Source organism: Xyrauchen texanus, chromosome 9 (assembly GCF_025860055.1).
Source record: "Xyrauchen texanus isolate HMW12.3.18 chromosome 9, RBS_HiC_50CHRs, whole genome shotgun sequence".
NCBI lineage: Eukaryota > Metazoa > Chordata > Actinopteri > Cypriniformes > Catostomidae > Xyrauchen > Xyrauchen texanus.
Window position 1 is genome coordinate 14,853,505 of NC_068284.1, and position 25,151 is coordinate 14,878,655.

General features: G+C 40.0%; 1 protein-coding gene across 3 annotated transcripts in view; it reads right to left on the reverse strand.

Annotated features, from left to right (window-relative positions):
- Window positions 1-1,120: 1,120 nt before the first annotated feature.
- The window catches only part of LOC127648958 (E3 ubiquitin-protein ligase mib1-like), a 73,656-nt gene continuing 49,625 nt past the window's right edge, over window positions 1,121-25,151 (reverse strand). Inside the window, exons 13-22 of one of the 3 annotated variants that reach the window (XM_052133818.1) lie at window positions 21,198-21,330; window positions 19,422-19,508; window positions 18,598-18,756; window positions 9,237-9,418; window positions 8,491-8,680; window positions 8,310-8,388; window positions 6,282-6,368; window positions 4,105-4,263; window positions 3,528-3,628; window positions 1,121-3,429 (exon numbers count right to left, since the gene is read on the reverse strand). In XM_052133818.1, coding sequence (XP_051989778.1) covers window positions 3,289-3,429; window positions 3,528-3,628; window positions 4,105-4,263; window positions 6,282-6,368; window positions 8,310-8,388; window positions 8,491-8,680; window positions 9,237-9,418; window positions 18,598-18,756; window positions 19,422-19,508; window positions 21,198-21,330 — 1,318 coding nt within the window. In that variant the 3' untranslated portion in view covers window positions 1,121-3,288. Of the gene's footprint in view, window positions 3,430-3,527; window positions 3,629-4,104; window positions 4,264-6,248; window positions 6,369-8,309; window positions 8,389-8,490; window positions 8,681-9,236; window positions 9,419-18,597; window positions 18,757-19,421; window positions 19,509-21,197; window positions 21,331-25,151 lie in introns of all 3 variants that reach the window. The other 2 variants (XM_052133819.1, XM_052133817.1) reach the window with 2 other exon arrangements.

The window sequence follows — 25,151 nt, forward strand, 5'->3', positions numbered from 1 at the left end:
CATTTTGTTTTACTTCAATTTAGTTTTAGTTAGAAAGGGAGCCAGGGAAGTTTTCAGTTGTTTGTATTTTCTTTTACAGGTTATTTACCTCCCTCTTCAGAGAATAATTTATTTATTTTTTTGGCCTTGCCCCCTCCTGAAGACCTTTTGATTACTCCAACCCAAGACTAGGATGGGACGCAACAACAGCACCAATATTCAAGTGATGCGTCGTGCTTCTTTTTCCCATTAAATCTTTCTCTATGGATGACTTGTTTAATCTTCTAATGCATTCAAGCATGACCACAAATTCTCATCATTTACTCACACTCACGCCATCCCAAATGTGTTTAACTTTCTTCTACTGAACACAAAGATTTCTAAAAAGAATATCTCCACTCTGTAGGCCCTTTCAATGGTGTCCAGAAATCTGAAAGTCCAAAAGCAGCACAAAAGTTATATTCATAGGACTCCAGTGCTTAAATCCAGATCTCCAGAAGCGATATAAATGTGGGTGAGAAACAGATATTTAAGTCTTTTTTTTTTTTTTTACACTATACATCTCCACTTTCACTGGAGATCTATAGTAAAAATGGACTTATAAATTGATCTGTTTCTTACCCACACCGATCATATATTAAATTTGAAGGTATGGATTTAACCAGTGAAGTCTTATGGATATCATTTGTGCTGCTTTTAGATTTCTGGCCACCATTCACTTTGCATTGTAAGGATCAACACAGCAAAGATATTTGTGTTCTGCAGAAGACAGTCATACACATCTGGAATGGCATGTGGGCGAGTAAATGAGAGAATTTTCATTTTTTTTGAGTGAGCTATTTAGAATGCAGGTCAATAAAAGGTCTTGGTCATATTTCACATACAATTGATTGAATTAAGATACATTGCACTGCAAAAAGACCAAGCCCATTATTAGGGCCATTTCTTTTTTAAACTGCAGTATTAGAATATGATATTTTCACATTGAGAATTTGTAAAATGTACTTAATTGTCATCATATGAAAAAATGTGAATAGTCCTAAAAAAAAGGCTTAATTTTCTTTATATGAAATATTTTCTTTTTTGGTGATCTTCTCCAACAAAATATGGTGTGGTCCCTTTTTCCAAGGTAAACCTTACTGCTACAATTACAAATTTACTCCATGTCATTAAATCTTTATTAGGCAATGCTTTAAAGTAAAATGCAATACAGGGCAAAAACAATGTCTCCTATGATAAATGTTGTACAGCATATAGCAAACGTTCATTCAAGAAAAAGAAAAAAGATAGTATCAATGTTTTTTTGTTTTTTTAACCAGGGCAGTTTTTTGTGTACTGAAAATAAGGTACAAAACAGACAGCTTGAGTAACCATGACAATACAATACTACCATTAAGGTATTTTAGTGCATCTAGCTTTTAGTGTTAAAGTGATCACAGAAAATGATACAAATATTTAAAAGGTAAAATATGAAACTAGTTTTGCTTCCAGTAAAAATGTCTGCTTTGCAGTGGTGAGTCACACTAAAATGAAACATGCCATCAAGCTACAGACGTAACTTCAGATCTCTGGCACCATGATGAATATATTGGAACGGGCCACATGACAATGTGATACAGGCCTTCAAAATGCATCTTGACAGCAAGCACAGAAAGATGCCAAATTGCTAAATGAAAGACCATTTTTGTTAATAGTCCATGGCTACAAATGTTTTTTTGGTCAGGCTTTTTTGCGGCCCAGTTAAGGTAGGACCCCCATAATAGTTACATCTAATGGGGTATTATAAGATGGTATATTCCAGCTTGTTTATTAATTTTATGTAAAAAAAAAAAATATATAATATGTAAAATACATAAATTAACTAAAGACATTTGTAAAGATAGATAAACAGCACCTTATTTCCAAAAGGTAAATGGAAGTATTTCATATTTGTTTAAACAATGGCACAAAACCGGCAGTTTTTACCAAACTCATCCTTATTTGTATTAAATATCTGGCAAGAAAACTTGGTACAATAAGCAGGACCGCTGGGGAACAATCCAATAATGTTTGTTAAAGGTGCTGTAAGTGATTTTAGCTTGCTTTTAGATTTTCTACAAGCTGAGCTGTTGAATTAGCCAGGCTCCCTCTATCCAAATCCACACACTCAAAAGATACCAAATGAGCTTTATTGAGACCAACATCATGAAGAAACGGTTGTCAAAAACAACAGCAGCAAAATAGGGGCTTCACCTGAAAACTGTTGAGCAACATGCAATAAAAATAGCATTATGACTCAATTCGCTGAAACTACAATTCTATGAGAATACGCAAAATGATTAACAGGCAGAAAGTGTAATTGACCATGGCCCACGGACACTTTTTGTTTACGGAGTCTAGAGCAGTCACAGAGACAGGTGAGATATCTCACAACACTTATTTCATTGATATCTTTCATGGTGTAGGAAAACATTTTTCACATACCCTTCCATGAAAAAAATTTTAAAATCACTTACAGCACCTTTAAGCAAATTAATATTTGTTTGAAGACAACAGGGATCAGTTCCATGAAAAGCATGCAGCCACCAGCATTGATCTTGTGACAGTCACCTCCATCATGGGTGACAATAATACTCAATGTATATACTGTAGTACAGCTGGCATTTCAAGTGAGGACCATGAAATTTTATACTAACAGTACTGTTGCTAATTATATTTGAATGTTCTCATCAATGTGTGTGAACAAGGCAAACTTTTTTGTCAGTAAATGAAAATGCATTACATTTACACATGATTTGGAACTGAACGCTAGGTTACTCGAAAAGTGATTTTAAAATGAATTGACATACTATAGATATTTTCAGTGTTCAGTCAAGTCCTACGTCTTCACCTACACTGATTCTGTAGATACAGTTGTGCTTGCGACAGGATATAGAAGCATAATACACTGATATAATGAGAAGTTAGCAGACTCAGTTCATGTCTTATAGAAAGCCTGCCCCTTAAAAGGTGCTGTTATGCTTCTCACAAAAACTCGAACATTTGCATGAACAGAACGAGAATAAAGAATAAAAGCAAGTTTCTTCCTCACTGCGTTGAAAATAATCCAAGCACACAGAAAACTGAAGTTTTCCAGACAATTATGAGCCTAAGGCTGTTGAATTTAAGGATTTCAGATGCTTTAAGACAAAACTATAACACTGATGATTCTTAGATTAGTGAGAGACAGAGAGCCTTGCAGATACAGAAATGGTGCTTATGAGAGCAGCAGCACCCACTGTGGCTGAAAAGCAAGGATGTTTGTCAAGGCCCCAATTGAGACCGGGTTCTCTAGTAAAGCAGGATCCGACGTTCGATGGCCTTGCGGCAGATGGGGCACTCACTCATTCTGTCTCCACAAAGCTGACAGGTGCCGTGGCCACACATGAAGATCATATTCTTCAGTCGATCCAAACACACAGGGCACATGGTCTAAGTGGAAACCAAATGTGTAAAATGTATCACTGCAGAGTAATACAAAAACGTTGAAGACATATTTGAAAGAAATTAAAAAGGATAAGAATCTCTACCTGCTCTTTGATATCCTGCAACTGCTGTTGCAACTTCTGCACATCTGCATTGACATTTGTGTTGTCTTTGTCCCTCTGCAGGGCTGGGATATTTCCACTGGCTAAAAGGCAAAATAGAGTCCATTGAGAATTATACCAGCAGGTCACCAGCCTATCAGGAACCAGAGATGATTCCTATTACCAGTAGCAGACCCCTGGGCCCCAAGTCAGACCCCAGAGATTTCGAACATATGTGAAGCAAACTCTTTACCTATCACACTTTTGTGAGTTTTTTTTTTTGTAGCTTTCAAATAATTATTTGTGGCATGATTATGTGAGATCAGTAGAGGTATAGTTTCATCTTTGTTCTGCCACTTTATTTTGGATTATATGGTGGACCTTTTTGGGATATCAACCTATGCTAACGCTTGGCACTGAATCGCAGTAGGCTGCAAGCAGGCCTATGGTACCACTAGATGGCCGAAGTGTAGGCCAGACACAACAATGTCTGCTGGGTTGAAGAGATGGGACTTTGCGCCCAAAGAAGCAGGAAGGAGTTAAGTCAGGAAGAACTGGGGTTGAGGAATAGGATACTTACACCAACTTAGTGCCAGATTGTTGGGCTGGAGAAGATCCTGTGACCCCCCTGCCATTGAGTTAGAGACCCCTGCTGAGAAGCAACCAGTCACATTGTTATGTAATGCATGCACCCCTGCAGTGGGCTTGGGGGCAAATCCAGCCTGGCCTGTGGCATTTTCTAGTCATAAATTCATTAGAGGGAGTAAAAAGGGAAGAGCAAGTTAACACAATTGTCTTAGAAACAGCTGTTAAGAATTGGAGGCCTTGTTCACAAGGCCTCGTCCACAATCTTCGGCAAAAATTGAGAGAGCAAGAGCGAAAACACTGCTGCCAATGTGATGACAGGCACTACAATAAAAGAGACATTTTATGCGTTTCACTACAAATAACATTTGTTAGAAAGGGTTAAGAGGCCATGGATGTAGAGGGGCCTGAAAGGTAGAATTTTTTTTAATGATGGTTTAGTGTGAAATTATGTTGAGAGACAGGTTCATTTTAAAGTTGCAAAAATTAGATGGTTATTTATTGAAGGAGAAATATATGGTGAATGTGTGATGGCAGTCACTAAGAAATACTTTATGCTTATCACTAAAACAACATTTGCAATAATGGTTTTAGAGGATATAAAGGGGCCTGAAAGGAAGAAATGTTTATGATGGCTTAGTATGAAAGCTGACACACTGGTTAATTTTAAACACGGCATGTTGGAACAGATTAGATGGATATTGAGTAAAAGGGAAAATTTTAAGTGAATGTGACAACAGTCACTATTATAAAAGAAATGTTTTATGCTTTTCACTAAAATAAAATTGGTAACAAAGGTTTTGGAGGCAATAGATATAGAGGGGCCTGAAAGGAATACATTTTTATGACGACTTAGAGTAAAAGTTGACAAACTGGTTCATTTTAAGCCCGACAAGTTGGAAAGAAATTTGATGGATAATCAATAATTAAAAGGGGACATTTATAGTGTGTGTGTAACATTACAGTGAGAAATTTGTCAGCGTCAGGGGTTTGCTAACAAGTTTGGATAATTGAATAGTTCCCCATGTCTTCCCTGTTTTTAGGATCTGTCTGACAGAATGATTGCGAGTCCTGTATTCAAATTCAAGCTCTATGCAGTGGAATCTGTAAGTATGTGACTGCAGTAGCCTTCAGATGTCAACATTGGTCTCTGCAAGGCTTTTCGTTCACTCTTTTTGAGCAATGGGATTGGTTTATACTTGAACTAAAGTGGTTTGCTTTGGGTATACAGATGTGGCTCATACAATGGCTGAGCTTCACAGTGACTGAGGCACATGAGAAGCCCATCTATGGAGGCCTTTCGCTCCCATTGCTACATCTACGGGGGGGTGTGTAGATGTTCTATATGCGTTGCTGCATGGAAAATTGGCGCCTTACAACAAACAGAGCTCAGGCACCAAAGACAGACTAAGATAAGAGCTAAGGGCTACATTCCTGTGTTGACTGGACTATGTGTACGTGTTTGTGTAGCTTAGCATGTCTGTAGGTCAGCAGAAATGTCAGCATGGATGGATGTGTTGGACATCTAAGCGAAGCTAAAAAGAAACAGATCTCCTTTCTCTATAAATAAACACTATAAAAAGTGAACTTACACCAGTATCCCTTTGAACTCAAACTAAACCAACATAAAGAGCATGGGCAGTGTCAAGACCAACATAAAAAGGAATAATATGGTAAAAAATAGTGGTGAATCACAACTTAAATTAAGATGGGGAAGAAAATAAATCTTATCAATCCCCTCTGACGTATCAAACTAAATAGAAAAATTAGACTTCAATCTAAGAAAAATCCTGAATTCAAGGATTCATTTTCACTCCTCTGCTTGGAACAAAAGAGTGGCTTGCTAAAAAATCCTTATAACTATGTAGTGCATGTTGAGGACATTCCAGCGCAATTACAAAGCTCATTCCAGTGTGTTGATATTATACATTAGGAGGGGCTCCACATCTGATTTGAGTGATGACAACACATTTGGGAAATAACAGATCATTCATAACAATGGGGAAATAAATGTGTGTGGGAAATAGAAACAGAGAAGCACCAACCAAAGCGAACATAAATATTAAACGAGAGACATGAGAACCAAGGCAGAGAGAGGAAAGAGAAATGAAAAACGGGAACATGTGGAAGTTCACTCACTAAGGTCCTCATCATCAGTGGCATCCTCCATACCTTTCCCTCCACAACACAAAACGAAGGGAATGCGTTGCTCCACCACGGACCGACACTGCACACACTTTTTCATTAAGCTGGCACAGTCTGCAAAGGAGAAACACACACAAACACACAAGGTAAAGGGATAGCTTCTCAAGCTAACTCATTAACCAGCAGAAACCCAAAGACTACCAGGTTTATAATACAATGCAAGTCCATGGGGTCCAACACATCTAAGTTTAAAAAGGTTTTGAGTGAGAACAGACCAAATGAAAATGTAACTCCTTTTCCACTACAAATCTTGACATTTGCAGTGTCTTTGGCGTGATCATGATTTTAAAGGCGCACTCAGTAATTTTTACGGCTGCCACGATTTTGTAATCGTGATCAGTTTTTTTATTAATTGTGCAATGTTTTATGCTTTCAATTTAAGTCCGCTCCTGTTGCGTCAATGGGTTCTATTTACAATGTTAGAAATACACAACTGCTACAAAAAAACAATCACTAACATGTCCGTTGAGCAATGAAATGACAAATGGTCAATAAGAGCCACCAGCAAATGGTCTTATTAGAGCATTTTAGTCCACACAAAATTTTAGTCCACAAAAAAAATAAGACTGAAGAAACATCACCTGACACTTAAAAAAAGCTTTTTTTTTTTTATTATTCTGGATTCATTGCATGTTGCACCGCTCGCTTTGAACGTAGATATTAAAACTAATAGACAAAACTAAAATGCTCCCATTCTAATCAATGCACAGACACAGTGTAAATAATGTATTTATTATGCTGATTAGACAGCATTGTTTTTAATGAGAGCTCTCACGAGAGCGCAGTACTTTGTGCGGAGCATCACTGAGCTCGCGTCAAAATGCAGATTTCAAACAGTGTAAACCTGCAGTGAGTGACTCTGGCTCGATTTCTGTGTACAATGTATTAAAAATGTAATAACAGTTTTGTTTTGTCATGTTAATAAGTAGGCCAATTTGAATTTGATTTGCACAAAATAGCTGGATCCTTCTGCCTTCTAAGTTTGTTTTGGAGGTGTAGCCAACATAAAGAATATGGCATGAATAGCATATTTCAGGAATCACCGTCATTGTTATTGCATCTGCTCTAATAAGACCATTTGCTGGTATTAGTAGATGTAACATTTTCACGAATCGCACAAACTCCGACCACAAATGACTGTTTTTAATTTCCAAAGTGCAACCACAGATGCCAAAAATTATCTAATGATGATTTTACATGAACAAGATCACCACTGAAGATCTACCCGGATGAATGGTCCCATGTCTCACCACCAAAGGGCTTAATGAAGACAGCAAGTAACTTGTTCAATTTAAATCGGCTGTTAATAAGTTTGAATATTTTCATATTATTTACTGTACGTGACTAATAATTTAAGCAGTAATTTAGCAATAATTACATTTATTCTATACATAGATATCAATTTAAAATATTTTTTATCTGGCCTAACATTACCAAACATCATTACAATATTTAATACTTAAAAGATGCTTAAAACAAACTGGAGTGCAGTTAATATCCACAATTGTAATCTGCTACTCTGAAGAACCACATGGTTGCTTACTTGGTGACATCACAGTAATTTCATATTTGAAACATTAATAATCACGATTACAATATCAAGGGCAATAATCGATGCAGCCTACGTTATAGTAATGAGAATAAATCTTAAGAGTCCTAAAAAAAAGGGATTATTATTTTCTTTATGCAAAATAAAATGTCTTACTTTCTTTTGAATTTGGGTTGAAGTACGACCCAGACAGGTTCTGTGAGATTTACCCATAAATGCACTTTAAAAAATACATCATTTTTAAGAGTACTGTGTGTCATTGTGTGCACACCTAGATGTCTTCTATCACAGTCATATGATGTGTGATATTGAGAGAGCACACGCAAGCTGGATGACAGAATAAGCTTTTTTTGGCTGGATGAGAGACAGTCACATGGGGTGGTGAGGGAAGAGGTGTGGTGTTGTGAGTGGGATGGGGAGGAGTGTACGAGGGAAAGCTGACTTACTCTCACAGGCGCACATGTGACCGCAGGGCTGAAAGAGCATGGCTGCCTTCTTATCAGAGCACACCACACACTCCTCAATCTGTTGGTGAAAACAGAGAATGCACATGAGAATGCATGCACAAAAGATACCGTAATATATAGCCAGAGTCTGTCCTTTAGTAAGTTAGGAGCATTTCCGTACTTTGGTTCTGGACTGGACCTGTTCCTTGCATATGAGACACTTCTTGACGCGGGGGGAGCATAGAGAACAGGTGGCGATATGACTGCAGGGGCCGAACAATGTGTCCCTCTTCATATCCGAGCACACCATGCATTCCTCCAGAGTCTCATTATTACCATTCAGAGATGGGCTATGAGAGCCAACCTGTCCACTGAGGACAAGAGAGGAAAAAGGAGAGAGTATAAAAACATAAATATAGACACTTAGAGAAATAAAATGTAGGCGCAGAAAGGTCATTAATAGTAGTTTACATGAAATGTCAAGCAGTGAAAACAGTGTTCTGCAATATGACATGGAATTATTCCACAAAAAAAAAAAAAAAAAAAAAATAAATATATATATATATATATATATATATGATTCATGCATAATTATTATCCATGCAGTTTTTATGACCTTATTTTAATTGAGAGACTGCATGAATATTTGTACTTTTGAAAAATTTATAAGTCACACTGCAGGGCTATATAAATTAACTACAAATAATTGTTAAATACTAAACAGTTGGGCTAGTTGTGGCAACTAAATCTTTCTAGAACATTTTCGATTATATATTTAAATAAATTGTTAATTAAATATTGATGTCCATGTAATTTGTATCGAACCATTAATAAAAATAAGTAAGGAAAAGCACAATGGAGTCATTTCAAATATACAGACCGCAACCTTGAGTGGATGCAATCCTGTTTGGGAGTAGACGTATATACCTGGACTTGTCTTTGTGGCATTTAGCCAGGGCCTTGCAGAGACTGGGGTCAGGGCACAGGTCCAGAGGAGACTGACCCTTCTTGTTACGGATGGTGAGGTCAGCACCATTAGCAGCCAGGAAGCAAGCAATAGAAGCTGCGCTCTTCTTCTCAGCCCCCTGAGTGCCCAGTCCCATTATTAACTGCGAAGACAGACAACACACATTATATAGTCAAACGCTGTAGATTAATATAGGTTATTATAATAAGTTGAGAAAATAAATTTCTCATGTTGAAGTTTAATTAACCATGTAATTAAAATCAGCACAGTGCAAAGCCTATAGTATATGGCATTTTTTCATTAAGAAACTAGCTCTTGTACATTTGCAGAAGAAAATGTGAGTTGTGCTTGCCCATGCAAAAGTTACCTCAACAAAGCCAAGGTGTCATGGCTGGTTGCCAGGGCATCACTATGTGGTTACTAAAATATTTTGAGTGGTTTTTAGCATGTTGTTATACTGTCCCTAGGGTGTTCTGGGTGGTTGCTTAAAAGGTCAAATTCAAAAGAGCCCACTAACTTTATGACTAGACATGGCTGGATTTGGCTTGGGTCCCGCTTTCGCGTCTATGGGATTTTTTCACCCATTTTATTGTCCGCAAAAATAAAAACTCTGATTATCATGTCCACAGCATAAAGTGTGCAAGATCAGTTATGCGCTGAAGTTTAATACTTGGGGTTTTAGAGTCTTTAGAAAAAACCCTAACCTCCCGAATGATCAACAGTTATAGTAAATGCTTGCCTTACCCAGTGCATGCAATTCCATGAATATTTAAAAATACCAGAAATTAGCATTTTTGTGTAAAATGAGAGCAAGAGCACCATCCAAAATATGGTCTCCTTATAGCTTTGAGAGCATTACATGTTCTCTAATCAGAAGTGATCCAGAAAGTAAACAGCATGAGCCAATGATGTTGGTATAATAAATTCATCAGGATGAAATGCTATGGACCATATTTGGCTAAAGAAGGTGGGGAGATATCTCTGCATACTGATTGCCTGGTGGGAATGTTTTAAATGGATGGTCTGACTCTACACCCGTTGCATGCGTTAACAGTGTGATGGTTTGATAGGGGAGAGATTTGTCACACTGTTGTCTTAATAAATGGCAGACTGCTGGCCTGGAAGCAGCCCCGTCAAACAACGCTTGATTTACAATAGTCGTGAAGTCTGGGGTCAGCCACAAGAGGAACTACAAAAGGTTGAAACAGATAGATGTGCACGAGACCCTCATCATCAGTCTTATCTGGTGTCAGACGCTATGGTGAGACTTTCTGATAGTTGGTCCAGTGTGTATTGATAGCATATTGTGTAAATGAAGATAAAGAAAGGCTGCAGGATGGGAGGTCACAACCAGCATGCAGGATGATGAAGAAACACTGGCACTGATGGAAGAGAAAAAATGTGTGACAGCAGAGATGCTGGAGAGCAAAACCTGACAAAGATCTCTCTGATCGTTCTTTATCAGCTATACCTTTTTTCTCTGCACAGGGATTACACTTTTCAGAGCTACAGTACATCAAACATGTAATTTTATTTACATCACAGAAACAGCAGCAGCTTTTAACACCCAGCCTCTCCCAGATGACATGGAGCATGACACTGAGCAAAACACTCATAAGTAACATAAAAAAAGCGACAACATCAGAAACCCGCAATTACACGACACTTATTCTCTGCTTTAAAGCTGTGATGCAAACAAGTATGAGCACAAAATTTGCGCACATGTTATATGCCAGTAATAAAGCCGGTAATGGTTTACATGCAAAGCCAATCTGCAAAATAATATTGGATTATGTACTTATTTCGTAAAACCAGAGGCAAGGTTTCTCTCAAGTTTTTTTGTGCCTATTACAATGTATGCACCCCCACCCGTAAACACTGTCGATACAGTTTCAAACATTTCTCCAGCTCATGCTGCGAGCATTATGGAGATAGCACACGTGCCTGTAATCTCACATGCACCCCTGCACTCGGCACTCAACAAAGCTGCTCAGCGCGCGCCCGCGCTTCTGAGAGCTGTAAGCTCAGTGTTAGCACAAGGCGATTCGCCGGTGGGGCCCATACGTCACTGCGACACGCCCCCAGCCAGCATGCAGCCCATATCTGTGCGAGCAAAAGCCTGGGAAAAAATCCCCGACATACCGAAATGGGTTTTGAACATAATAAAACACGGTTACTCGCTTCAATTCGCCACGAGACCACCCCGCTTTTCAGCGGTGGTCGAGACGAAAGTGAGGAAAGATGTTTCACATGTTCTACGCACCAAGGTGCTCAAACTGATAGAGAAGGGCGCTATAGAAACTGTCCCTCCCTCTATGAGCTAGGCGGGTTTTTACAGCCGCTATTTTCTCGTCCCGAAAAGGACTGTGGCCTCCGCCCCATCCTAGATCTTAGACATCTGAACAAAGCTTTAATGATTCGCTCGCTCAGAATGTTAACGACCAAACATATCCTCGCGCAAGTTCAGCCCGGGATTGGTTCCTATCAGTGGATTTGAAAGACGCTTACTTTCACATCCCGATAGCGCCTCATCACAGGCCTTTTCTGAGATTCGCTTCGAGGGACAGTCATACCAGTACACAGTACTACCATTCGCCTATCATTGGCCCCCGTACATTCACTGAAATGTATGGACGCAGCACTTTCCCCTGAGACAGCGGGAGTGCGAATACTGAATTACCTCGACAATTGGCTAATCATAGCACAATCAGAGAGTCAGTTGACAACGCACAGATCTTGGGTTATCAGCCATCTAGAATGCCTGGGTCTGAGAATCAATTTTGCAAAGAGCGTGCTATCCCCAGCCAAAATATCTCTTTTCTGGGAATAGTGCTAGACTCAGTGCAGATGACGGCGCTCTCATCAGAGTGCTCGCCGCTATTCGGCGCTTTGCAACATCATTCAGAGCGGCGCGACGCCTCGTCAAACAATTTCAAAGGATGCTCGGTCTCATGGCCTCGGCATCAGCTGTACTCCAGCTAGGATTGTTGCACATGCGTCCTCTCCAACGCTGGCTCAAGAGCAGTGTCCCCACTCACGCGTGGCGCTCGGGCCACTTTTTAATCAGAACGAATCACGGCTGTATAAAAGCCCTGACGCCCTGGAAAGCCGTCGACTGGTATCAAACCGGCGTGAGTCTGGGCGTGAACACACGGAGAAAAATTATCATGACAGATGCCTCCAAAATAGGATGGGGGGCCCTTTACGAGGGCAGGCCTGTCTCCGGCTTTTGGTCAAACCCGGTAAAGTGCCTACATATAAGCTGTCTGAAAATGAAAGCGGTCGCCTTGGCTCTCAGAGCCCTGCTTCCGTACCTGAAAAACGAACACGTCCTGGTCCGAACGGACAACATGACGGTAGTATCGTATATAAATTGCCAGGGTGGACTCAGGTCAAGCTCCCTGCACTCTATGGCCAGGGAGCTCATCTTATGGTCACAGCACAACCTGCGCTCGCTGAGAGCAGCGCATGTGCCAGGCATCCTGAACCAGGGAGCGGACATGCCGTCCAGAGACAAAGTTCTCCCAGGGGAATATCTCTCCACCCCCTGACGGCTCAGTGGTTATGGCAAACCTTTGGCGAGGCAAAGGTCGACCTCTTCGCCTCCAGGGAAAATGCGCACTGCCCTCTTTTCTTCTCAAAAAGCACGGACGCGCTTGCCCAAGTCTGGCCGAACCGCCCCTTGTATGCTTTTCCCCCGATCGCGATGCTACCTCAGGTCATCAGTCGGATCAGGGAAGTGAAATGTGCAGTGCTCCTGGTAGCCCCACTCTGGAAGAACCAGATGTGGTTTCCAGAACTGATGCAGATGATGCAATCTGCCCCATGGCCGATTCCGTTGAGGCTGGACCTCCTCAGGCAGGCCAACGGGATGATTCTTCATCCCCGCCCCGATCTGTGGGCCCTCCATGCATTGCCCCTCAACGGGTTCCCGAGAACCTCCCAAGTGGAGTGTTGAGAACCATCACTGAGGCGCGAGCGCCCTCTACGAGGCGCTTATATGCCCAAAAGTGGAAAGTGTTCAGTGACTGGTGTGATACCAAGAGCTTGAACCCCAAATCGTGCGAGATACCAAGAGCTGCTGGAGGCGGGCCGCACACCCTCCACACTCAAAGTCTATGTGGCTGCCATAGCGGCGTCACACAATCCTGACAAGTGACGCTCATTAGGGAAAAACGACCCAATCATTCGTTTCCTAAGAGGCGCTAGGAGGATGAACCCTCCTCGCCCCCCCTGGGTGCCGATCTGGGACCTAGCCACGGTCCTGGACGCACTCAAGAGTGCCCCGTTCGAACCTCTCCGAACCGTGCACCTTAAACAGCTCTCGCTCAAAACTGCACTCTTGCTGGCACTCGCCTCAGTCAAGAGAGTGGGCGACCTGCACGTGCTGTCATCAAGCGCTGCTTGCCTGGAATTTGGACCTAACGACTGCAGAGTTGTCCTTAGGCCAAAGCACGGGTATATTCCTAAAGTGCTCTCCACACCCTTCAGAGTACAGGTTATATCTCTGGCAGCGCTATCGTCTCCAGCAGACGAAAGCGACGCTAATTTACTCTGCCTGGTCAGGGCGCTCGAGTATACTTGGAACGTTCTGCCCCGTTCAGACAGATGGAACAATTATTCGTATGCTTTGGCGGCCGCACTAAAGGTCTCGCAGTTTCAAAGCAAAGAATATCGCGCTGGATAGTGGATGCTATAGCGCTGGCTTATGAAGCCAAGGGCCTTCAATGCCCCTTAGGCGTCAGAGCTCACTCTACGAGGAGCATGGCCTCCTCGTGGGCGTGGTCGAGTGGGATACCCATTGAAGATATTTGTGCGGCGGCAGGCTGGGCCTCGCCGACATTTATCAGGTTTTATAACCTACAGGTCCCCTCATGGCATTCCAACATTCTATCAGCCTGACTGTAGTATGAACTGGAGTATGTATTTGCTGAGCATTATCTCCTCCCTTATAAGGTCCGTCTCTGACTGACTTAGAGGGTTTTTTTATGCATATCAGTAAGTAAAAAAATCAGTACATAAGATATGTGCTTATGTTTTTACATTGAGCGCCCCACCATGGGCCACCTTGGGGCAAAGGCGCTCTGTATTATCCCATTATATAGCTCGCCGTTGGCCGGCTCGTTGAATAATCACTTTGCTTTAAGGCTCAGGCATCTGCCTCTGGCTTTATAGAGTGAAGTCAGCAAGCACGGCGTTTTGCATGGTGTTCCCATAGCGTAAGCTACTTACGCAATAGGAGAGACCTCTCGAGAGGGAACGACTCGGTTACTAACGTAACCTCGGTTCCCTGAGAGGAGGGAACGAGTATTGCGTAAGCTGCCGTGCTTGTGCTTGGTCAGATCGCTTCAGTCGATTGAACCTAAAGAACTCTCATGACGGGGCGCCTAATATATAGCCCTAGCCACGCCCATCTTGGCGGGCTCGGAGCGCGCGAGCGCGAAGTGAGCACCCATTGGTCGCGCGTTCAGAGTCGCCCCGCCATTGGTTCAAGCAAGTTGCCGCAGCACAGCCAATGACAGAGCTGCCTCGCTCATTGCTGTCTGCTGTGCAGCTGCAATGCGTTTTACATAAACACTTCAATATTTCTCAAGAAACGGAGTTTTCCCATAGCGTAAGCTACTTACGCAATACTCGTTCCCTCCTCTCAGGGAACCGAGGTTACGTTAGTAACAGAGTCGTTTTCCTTGCTACGGTCACTTTAGCTTGATCACTGGGGGCTTTAATACATTAAGGCATGATTCTTCTATAAAGCTGCTTTGAAACAATGTGTGTTGTGAAAAGTGCTATATAATTACAATGACAAAAAGGTGTGTGAATTGTGAGTTCATATGAGCTTCTCATATTATAATAATAACAAAAAAGCTGTGCTATTGTTTAAGTTACTTTATTATAGAGCTCTGCTTTTTGTTGCCCATGTCAAACATTTAAAAGACATTTATGTTGAATCCTTGAATGAGTTTGAGTGAAACATTTGTGAGCGCTGTTTTTTTTTTGTAACGTATCGTGAGGCTTTGCAACGTATTGTTAAATTTGTGTAACGTTACATGCCAAATGACTACATTAGTCAGACATATCCAAACAAGAAACACTGCCTAAAGACTCCAGGCCAGAGCCATAAAAACAAATACTTCAGTTAAAAAAAAAAAAAAAAAAAAAAGTTTCATTCAAACTGCCAATGTTGCTGTTAATGGTTAATGAGGCATTCAGACCATAAAGGTAATTTCCATTCAATGTCTAACTCTTGGCAGATTCTTTCTCCTCAAAGTGACTTACATAAAAGTGCAAATAGTGCAAGTCAAATGGCAGTATTTTGGGGACGTTTAGCAGAAGCAGCCTGGACAAGAATAAGTTATTACAATCCAAATAAGGGTGATTTGCCCATAATGACTTTGCCTCTCAAAAGTTTTTGAAGGGAGGCTTGACGAGAATAATTTTGGAGGTCATGAGTAGGGCTGTTAATGAAGTAAAATCACACAGTTTTCTGTGATTAACTGCAATTAATCATGGTACATTAAGACTAATTATAAATTATAATCATATACTTTGTCTCAAAGAACTTGCAAGAAAATGATTAATTTATTTATTTTCTTTTTGCAAATAATGTTAGAGACACTTCTACAGGTATAAAACTTAGATAAAAGTATGTTTACATGCCATAAAAACAGTGGACATGCTGTAATTAACAATTGGGCAAAATCTTGTAGCATTTTAAAGTGGACTATTAACTACAGGATCAAATGGGCAGATTCAATTCATATCAAGTTTTATTGGCAAGATAAACCTAAGATTAGATTGTCAATGCATTATAAGACACTATCTATACATATTTAAAACAAATCGAATGAAGTTTATTTTTCTGAAGTTTAAAATCTCAAAACTATTATTTTCTCTGGCTGCCGTTCAGTCTCTATCGCACACACACGCCGAGTCTCTCACGGGATTTCAATTTAGACACTGGTTCAGATGACATTGAGTGAGCAGCTTGGTGAATTTCTCCCACATCTGGGTGTGGTCTCCATTCTCCAAACAGTAAATCCACTCGTGTGTTTATTGTGCCTGGGACAAGCGTAGCGCATACTTAAGCATACACTGCTCTACACAATCAGTTTCTATGCTAGAATGTGCAGTGTAGGCTAATAGGTGCACTGTAAGTCGCTTTGGATAAAAGCGTCTGCCAAATGCATAAATGTAAATGAGTAGTAAGGGTTTAGAGATTAAGCTTTTCTAACCAACTAGGTTAGAGCAAAAAAATTTAATAAAAATCCTGCTCCATGCAAGAGTTGCAATGATCATGAGAAAGGTGAAGCCCAGAACTACACGGGAGGATCTTGTCAATGATCTCAAGGCAGCTGGGACCATAGTCACCAAGGAAACAATTGGTAACACACTACGCCGTGAAGGACTGAAATCCTGCAGCACCCGCAAAGTCACCCTGCTCAAGAAAGCACATGTACAGGCCCTTCTGAAGTTTGCCTATGAACATCTGAATGATTCAGAGGAGAACTGGGTGAAAGTGTTGTGGTCAGATAAGACCAAAATCGAGCACTTTGGCATCCACTCAACTCGCCGTGTTTGGAGGAGGAATGCTGCCTATGACCCCAAGAACACCATCCCTACCATCAAACATGGAGGTGGAAACATTATGCTTTGGGGGTGTTGTCCTGTCCCCTTTGCAGAAAAACTTCACCGCATCAAAGGGATGCTGGACGGGGCCATCAAATCTTGGATGAGAACCTCCTTCCCTCAGCCAGGGCATTGAAAATGGGTCATGGATGGGTATTCCAGCAAGACAATGACCCAAAACACACGGCCAAGGCAACAAAGGAGTGGCTCAAGAAGAAGCACATTAAGGTCCTGGAGTGGCCTAGCCAGTCTGCAGACCTTAATCCCATAGAAAATCTGTGGAGGGAGCTGAAGGTTCGAGTTGCCAAATGTCAGCCTCGAAACCTTAATGACTTTAAGATCTACAAAGAGGAGTGGGACAAAATCCCTCCTGAGATGTGTGCAAACCTGGTGGCCCACTACAAGAAACATCTGACCTCTGTGATTGCCAACAAGGGTTTTGCCACCAAGAACTAAGTCATGTTTTGCAGAGGGGTCGAATACTTATTTCCCTCATTAAAATGCAATTTATAACATTTTTTTATATGGGTTTTTCTGGATTTTTTTTGTTGTTATTCGGTCTCTCACTGTTCAAATGAACCTACCATTAAAATTATAGACTAATTTGTTTGTCAGTGGGCCAACGTACAATATCAGCAGGGGATCAAATACGTTTTTCCCCTCACTGTGTGTATATGTGTGTATATATATATATATGTGTGTATATATATATATATATATATATATATATATATATATATATATATATATATATATATATGTGTGTATATGTGTGTGTGTATATATATATATATATATATATATATGTGTGTATATGTGTGTATATATATATGTGTGTGTGTGTGTGTGTGTGTGTATATATATATATATATATATATATATATATATAAAAAATCAATTCTGTTTCCAATGTCTCTCACCTTCCTCACTACCTGTACTTCTCTAAGCAATTACAAAATTTGTATTGCAGTACTTCTCATAGTATTGCCACCTTAAGATCAGTGCAAAATCACTGAAGTTAATAGAGAAAGGGAATTTTGATTGTCAAATGTAATGAATATAAGATAAAAAAGACGCATGACAATAATGAAACAATTTTATTGAACCATACTATTGACGAAAATATGAGGAAAATATTTATACTGCAAGATTTTAACAGTTTAAAAAAAAATTAATTTCTGTTATGTTACTTATGTGATTTTGATAATACATATATGATGTTTCTTCGTTGCATTTATAAGCCTGTGTTTTGGTGTCATGCACATGATACAAAAGCAGCACAGTGCACAAAAGTGTTCCCTATAAATGTAGATTAATTCACGTGGAAAGATGGTTGATTGTTTCCAGTGTTGTAAAACAAATCTTGTCCTTTTTGTCCTTGGCAATTAAACATATCTGTAATGTTTGTTTTTATGGTGTTAATACACCTTTTTGGGTATATATATGACGAAGCAAATGAGCTTTCTGTGTCCTGTGGATAAATTAAAACCTAAATGATACAAAATTGATTTAAAATTAAGATTATGAATTTTTCTGGATTGATTTGAGAATTGTTTGAGGAAAAATCATGATGCATCAGCGAACTGACCCCCCAATAATCAGTTATCCTCTTCTCATATTGTGTGTACTATGCCACATCCTGTTTATCGAAAGCATGACAATACCTTTACTGCTTATGTAGAACTCTGTACATACTGTGTTTTTAGAGGGCTCCCAGGGTTCCACTTTACTGACGTCCTGCATGTCCTGAAGTTGGCGCAGTTGAGAAAGTGTGTGGTGACGCAGAGCCTCATGCAGTGGCGTGTCTCCGTCCTTGTCTTGCACGTCCAATTTGGCTTCGGCTCGTACCAACAGCTGGACATGAATACAGAGCACTGATTTTAACCAATCTGTTCAGTGGTGGCAGTCTCACAATTTAATCTTGCCAACATTAACTGATGCACAAGCTTACAATGACATCTGTAGCAGAGGTGAAAAATGTCATCATATATGTTTTATGAATGTCTTCCCATAAACTTTTACAACTGAACTACAGACTATGAATATACAAGGTGTTAGGTTATGTGCCAGATGGCAAAGATGTATCGAAATGTATTCCCGATGACACAACCTAAAACAAGGACAGGACCTTTGGTCTGTGCCATGTTTGTTTTGTCATTACTTGAAAATCTCTTTTAATAGATCAAGTCATTACAGATGGTTTATTTAAAAAAGGGTAGCAGCAATGAATGAATCCAATGTTGCTGAAATGAGGAGAGTTGGACTGCTCTCATATGCCCACAAGATGGCGCCTAACCTCCATTGACTAGCCCACTCAACACCCACTTTCATCCCTCTACTGGCATGGACCAGACTGCTCAGAAGTGAATTAATTTAATTGGAGGGGATAAATCTGCAGCAGAACTCCCAGCATTCAAATGTAAAGGCACTTAACAACATTGCCTCATCAATGCGCTAGTGTTGAGTAGGAAGCCAGATCAGAGGATGAGGGCATTCAAATAGAAGACAGAGCCACTTACTCGTACAATCTGGGTGTGCTGACGCTCAACGGCAAGGTGCAATGCCGTCTGCTGGTTAACGTTCTGTATGTCCAAATTGGCATTTCCCTATAGAGAGCGCAACACAGAGAAAGAACAAATAAATTGTCTATCCTCTGACCAACTCCAGTAAAATAAATGCATTAAACTAAATATAGTGTGATGTATAAATACAATTATAGAAATACATATACATGAGATGCCTTTTTATATATACCCAATAATCAATCAATTATTTTGGTCCCTGTGCATCTCTTTCTTCAAGACAGTTGTGATGGTGGATATTTATTTATTTACATACCACAATAAAATTGAAAATTCTTTCACTGACTTTCTATGAGTGAGTAATTTAAGTAACTATCCATATCGTTCTTCAACTAATGAAGAGAAATAATTGCTTGTGTCCCATAGTCCCACAAAGAAATGTGAGCTGGTGGGGCGTAACAGTGATTTGTATTCAGATATTCCCTGACTGAAACCCCATAGCAACATAGCTTCTCTGCACTACTGCAGTGCAGCTCTACTGGGGTTTCGTAGGCTGAGAAGTCACTGTGAACCCTTTTCTTTGTCTGTCTCTCTCTCTCTCTCTCTCTCACAGTGCAAGGTAGTCGGCAAAAGGCTGAACTGAGCCAGAGCAGCATTCTCACAATACTGCTGTAATGTTGCAATCACGTTCTTACTGTGCCACGACATAACACTGAGCCACAGTGTCCTGCTGTACTGTGCATGTGAAGGCATTGAACCAGTTTTGCCAAATTCACACATGGAGCACAGGTGGTGAGGAGAAGGAGACTTTAAACTGAGTTTCAAATGTTGTACATCACTTTTTGTCATTAACAAGCTCATAACTATACTAGACAATTCCTCAAGGTGATAATCTAAAGCTATAGAGTGAGCTGACAACCTAGACAGCTTTTTAAGGCACCAATGTTATGCCATCAACAGGAAGGCTGTTCCAAAAGTTAGAATACCTTACTTTGGCCAGAATTTAAGGAAGAATTGCATGCATCCTCCACAAAAAAGGCAAATAAGCATTGCAACGATTCATGAGGAAAAAAATATCCATAGATTGATTGTGATCAAGTGAAATCTGCCATGTGCTTAATTTGAGGAACACGATTTTAAATTGGCCATGTAGAGCAGTCTAAATCAGTCACTTATAAAGGTATTATTTAAGTTAGGATGCTGTCTTAGGAGACTGTAGACAGCAAGTCTCCTAAGACAGCATCCATAGATTGATTGTGATCAAGTCAAATCTGCCATGTGCTTAATTTGAGGAACACGATTTTAAATTGGCCATGTAGAGCAGTCTAAATCAGTCACTTATAAAGGTATTATTTAAGTTAGGATGCTGTCTTAGGAGACTGTAGACAGCAAGGCAGCTCACTAGTTTTTGAACAAGAGCTTATATAGTAGAGCAAAGTTACCTTTGTTACAAATCAGTGAAATGCTATTAAGAAATAAAAATGTTCCTTTATCTGAACACTTTCTATCTTATGATTTGTTATGCATGTGATTAATCTAGAAAAAGAGAGCAGAGTTAAAACAAGTGCATCTTTACAGCTTTTCTGATCCCTAATCACCTTAACTGAATAATTATCAATCTGAACAAAACTTGTCATTACCTGCACAGGTACTTTCAGCTTGCTTTCACACTTCAAAGAGACTGACTAAACATGCTGAAGTACTGGTTCTTCAGCAGAGTCTACTTAAGGTAATGCAGTGTGAATAACGTGTTTGTGTGATAGAACTCTTAACCTGATGGACTAGGAGCTCTGCCACCTCCACATGGTTGTTGAGGGCAGCCAGATGAAGGGCAGTGTAACCATCGTCCTTCTTCTCATCCACTATCCATGGCCGTGGCAGTTTAGACAACAGCACACGCATTGCACTGCAGAACAAAGAATACTAAATTTAGCCATAAATACATTAGCTAATAAATGCAAATAAATGTAGCAAGTGACTTCTGTTGATATTGTGAGGCTGTGAATGTCATATAAAGGGTACTAAACTTTGGACTTCAGAGAGAAAATTGAACAAGAACCGAGAGCAAACTACAAACCGACAGCTCAGATCCACAGTGTAAAACATGGAACGTAACCCCAGTTGCCTGCCCTGGATAAAAGAGCATTGAAAATCGGAAAACAAGCAAACCAGAAATGAGAGAATTGGTTTAGAAAATCTATTACTATCACAGACTGGCTGAAATTGAGGCAAACTAAGGAAATAGTGTGAGATAAGAGAGAAGATGAGGGATTGTTGGAATAAGTGATTCTGGGGTAATAATGACCTTGAACTAGGGGATGACAAACAGAATTGTGGAAGAATATCATGAGGTTTGTGCTGAGAGTAAAAGGTAAATAGTAGGGATATGCATGAATAATTGCAGAAACAGCAGTGATCGAAAAAACAGAATAGCATGACTTTCAAAATAATTTTAAACTTTAATCATTTCATTTTAAATTTTCTGATTGTTTGTGGTTTGGGATTGTGCATTAGTCAAAATGACAAAAATGTATTTATCTAGTAAAATAGATGGTATAATAGTAAAATACAGAGAATCGTATGTGTGAAATAGATAGAATTCAGATGTGCCCCAACTGCTGTGGAAAGTGTAACTACAGAGTTCATATTACGCAAACATTCATTCATCCATCTTGATGTCAAATATGACATCCCCCAGCAATTTCATTCATTCATGACGAATGAAGTAAAACTCTAGAAGACTACTTTAGGCAGTGCTGACCTGGCTGTTAACAGGACATGAGAATAAATGTAGGGTTAGATGAGTTTGTTTTTTTCAAATTCATTTGATTGTTAAGGATGTCCTTAAGGAAGTAGTGGTGAAATGAGCAGAAATAAATGTGGAGGCGTACAAAAAAAAAAAAAAAGAAAAAAGAAAATGATGAATACATTTTCAGAGATGACTGAATTTGTAGCAGTCTCTGGAGTGTTACTTTTTGCTGCAGGGTGGATTCTAGAAAACCCAAAGCCTGTCTCTAGTTTCTTAGTGCAGGAAGAGAGTATACAAGTATTTATCAGCAGCTCTGTACACATTTGGAGTGCTGTGCAGTAAAACAGCTGTACTGCAGTGCACGCACCATGCACACTCGCAGTGTGGTTACATCTTTACACCTGCATTGCTCAGTCTTTAAGGCTTGGAATTAGTTGAGATGGCCCTTGAGTACTATGTAATGCTGCTTATCTAATGCATGGTTTACTCAGTCTTTGGGGGAAGCACACAAATAAAGAGCAAACACAATGAATAACTTTAATCTTAACTTAAAAATAGGCAAAATGGAAATGTTAAAAACATAAATTGATGAATAAAATTGTGTTGTGAAAAAAGAATTAAAAGAAAATCTTAACATAGAAAGAAAAAAAACAGCACATCTTGGTTTCCAATTAACCACTGAAAAAAGAACTCTTTTGGGTGTGTCAAAATGATGTACATGAATTGATGCACCCTGGGACAAGGCAAGTATCAGTGATAGTCTGTATTGGCAGAGGCATCTCACAGGAAGGCAGTAGCCAGTAGTGGATAGAAAATGGTCTGGAACTGGTGCCCCCTTGTGTCGGCAACAAAGCGATGAATCAGTGCCAGCAAGGCACTGGCTTTGTGAGTGACGAGCCCTTCCAGAGGCAGTGTAGATTGACAGGCTGCCTGCCACTGTGTTGAAAATGGGCAGGCATTAATATTAATGCAGCTTGCTGGCACTACTGCATTGCAGTCAACTTTTTTGACTGCAGTGGAGTTCAAAGAACCCTAACAATATGCAGGTGTCCGTGGCACTCCCTGTTATTCTTTTCTGAAAATGATTTGCTCTACTATGAGCAAAGTGAAAGGGAGGCAAAAGACTTTTTATTGGTGCAAAATGTTTCTATGGTCTTGATATCGACTTACCTTTGGTGTAGTTGACACACCCACGATAAAAGGAATGGCTATGTGAAAAGAGGGTGGCTGAAGCAGCTGTCTTAACACTCAAATGAACATGGGCAAATGTAGAACTGGAGGGAAAAAAGGAAAGGCAAGAGGAGAATTGAGGTGAAGGAGAAGCACGATGGAACTGGGTCACCCTGTGAGATCTGAAGATCCCTCAGGAACAAGCCGATGAGGCCTCTTGTCTCTGTAGCCACATGCTAATTTGTCATGGGACTGGAGCTCACCACTAAGAAAAAAAAGGGCTAACGCTAACATACTGTAGAACAGACAGACAATATCTTCAATGCAGTCAAGAATAAAGTAGACTTGTATGCGGCCTGGACACGATCACGAAGGTGACATTACGGGTACATTTAGAGTAACTACAACATGTATTGGTGAATAATACATGTATTGGAAGAAAAAAAAAGAATACAGGGTCAGAACAATACAAGGGTGGGTTTTGGGTATGGTATCCCTTTTAACAGGCTCAAAAGGTTTCCACAAAGGTGGTATTAAGAACTGCACAAATTCCACCTTGGTTTGCTGGCTCAGTCTCTTGGCAAACAAGGTGGGTGAGAAATCTCTGATGCCAACTGACACTTTCAAGCTTAAACAAATGAGCTCTTTTCACACATAAACAGTGTGTGGCTGTGCAAAAAATGTGGTACAGTTTCTTTATGTTTAAATAAACCATATCAAAAAGCACCAAAACTCAAGGCATTAGACCTTGCTTGAAAGTCTCTTTGACAAAAATAAAAACAAGACATAAGAAATTTGACTAAATGAAACAATTAAGAATAATCAAGGGGTAGATTCAATCTGAAGCCAAACATGGATGCTTTTGAGTTTCTTGCATAAATGTGCTCTTGTAAAGGGATTTCTTGCAATCTTTGTCTCTTTTGGATGTATGGCTGTGGTTGTTACTATGCAGTCTTATTTAATGCCGATGTTGTTTAAAGGCTGTGAAATTCACAGAGATTGCAGAGCACTTTACAAACCATCATCAACTTCACAGATACATCTTTCTCATACAAATTATCTGAGTCAACGTGGGACCCAACGGCACAGTAATATCCATGACCTAATTATTTATACCGTTTCTTGAGGCACACCGATAAGAACTCCGTTCTTTCATATCTGAAATATTGCTGTGATCTCATGGCAACAAATTACATGATATATATCCCCAAGAATAGGGAAACAAAATTAAATATGGTAACTAGAACGTTAAATGTAATGCTATATGACTAGACCATTTGGAGAATGAATCAGAGCCATAGAGGTGCAATGTACAGCATCAATACAAATGTACCATAAATACCTCAAACAAGAGCTCTTTTGTACAAAATAAATTATAAATCCAAATTCATGGATACATAGATGGATACATGGATGCATGTTAACATTCTGGACAGCTTTTTAAGCCAGCAGACATTTGACAATGAGGGAACACGGAGTTATTTTCTTTGTGGAATGATTGAAATTCTGTCTCTGACTCAGAGCTATGATTGGTGGCTGACTCTCACTCACATAAGGGAACGGTAGACATCACTGATATTAGGGCTGGGCAGTAAAACAATATTGCAATTTTTTTTATATCGATAAAGAAAACTGGAGTAATTTTCGATATTTAGCCAATAGCCAATGTTCTACATCTAGATTATCAGATCAGGTACGCCTTGCTAAAAACACAAGCAGTTCAGAAAAGTTACACACACACAACTAGCCAACTGAATCACAGTCATGAAATCAGCCTGTAAGTAAGTATTAGCAGGCTAGCAGCTACT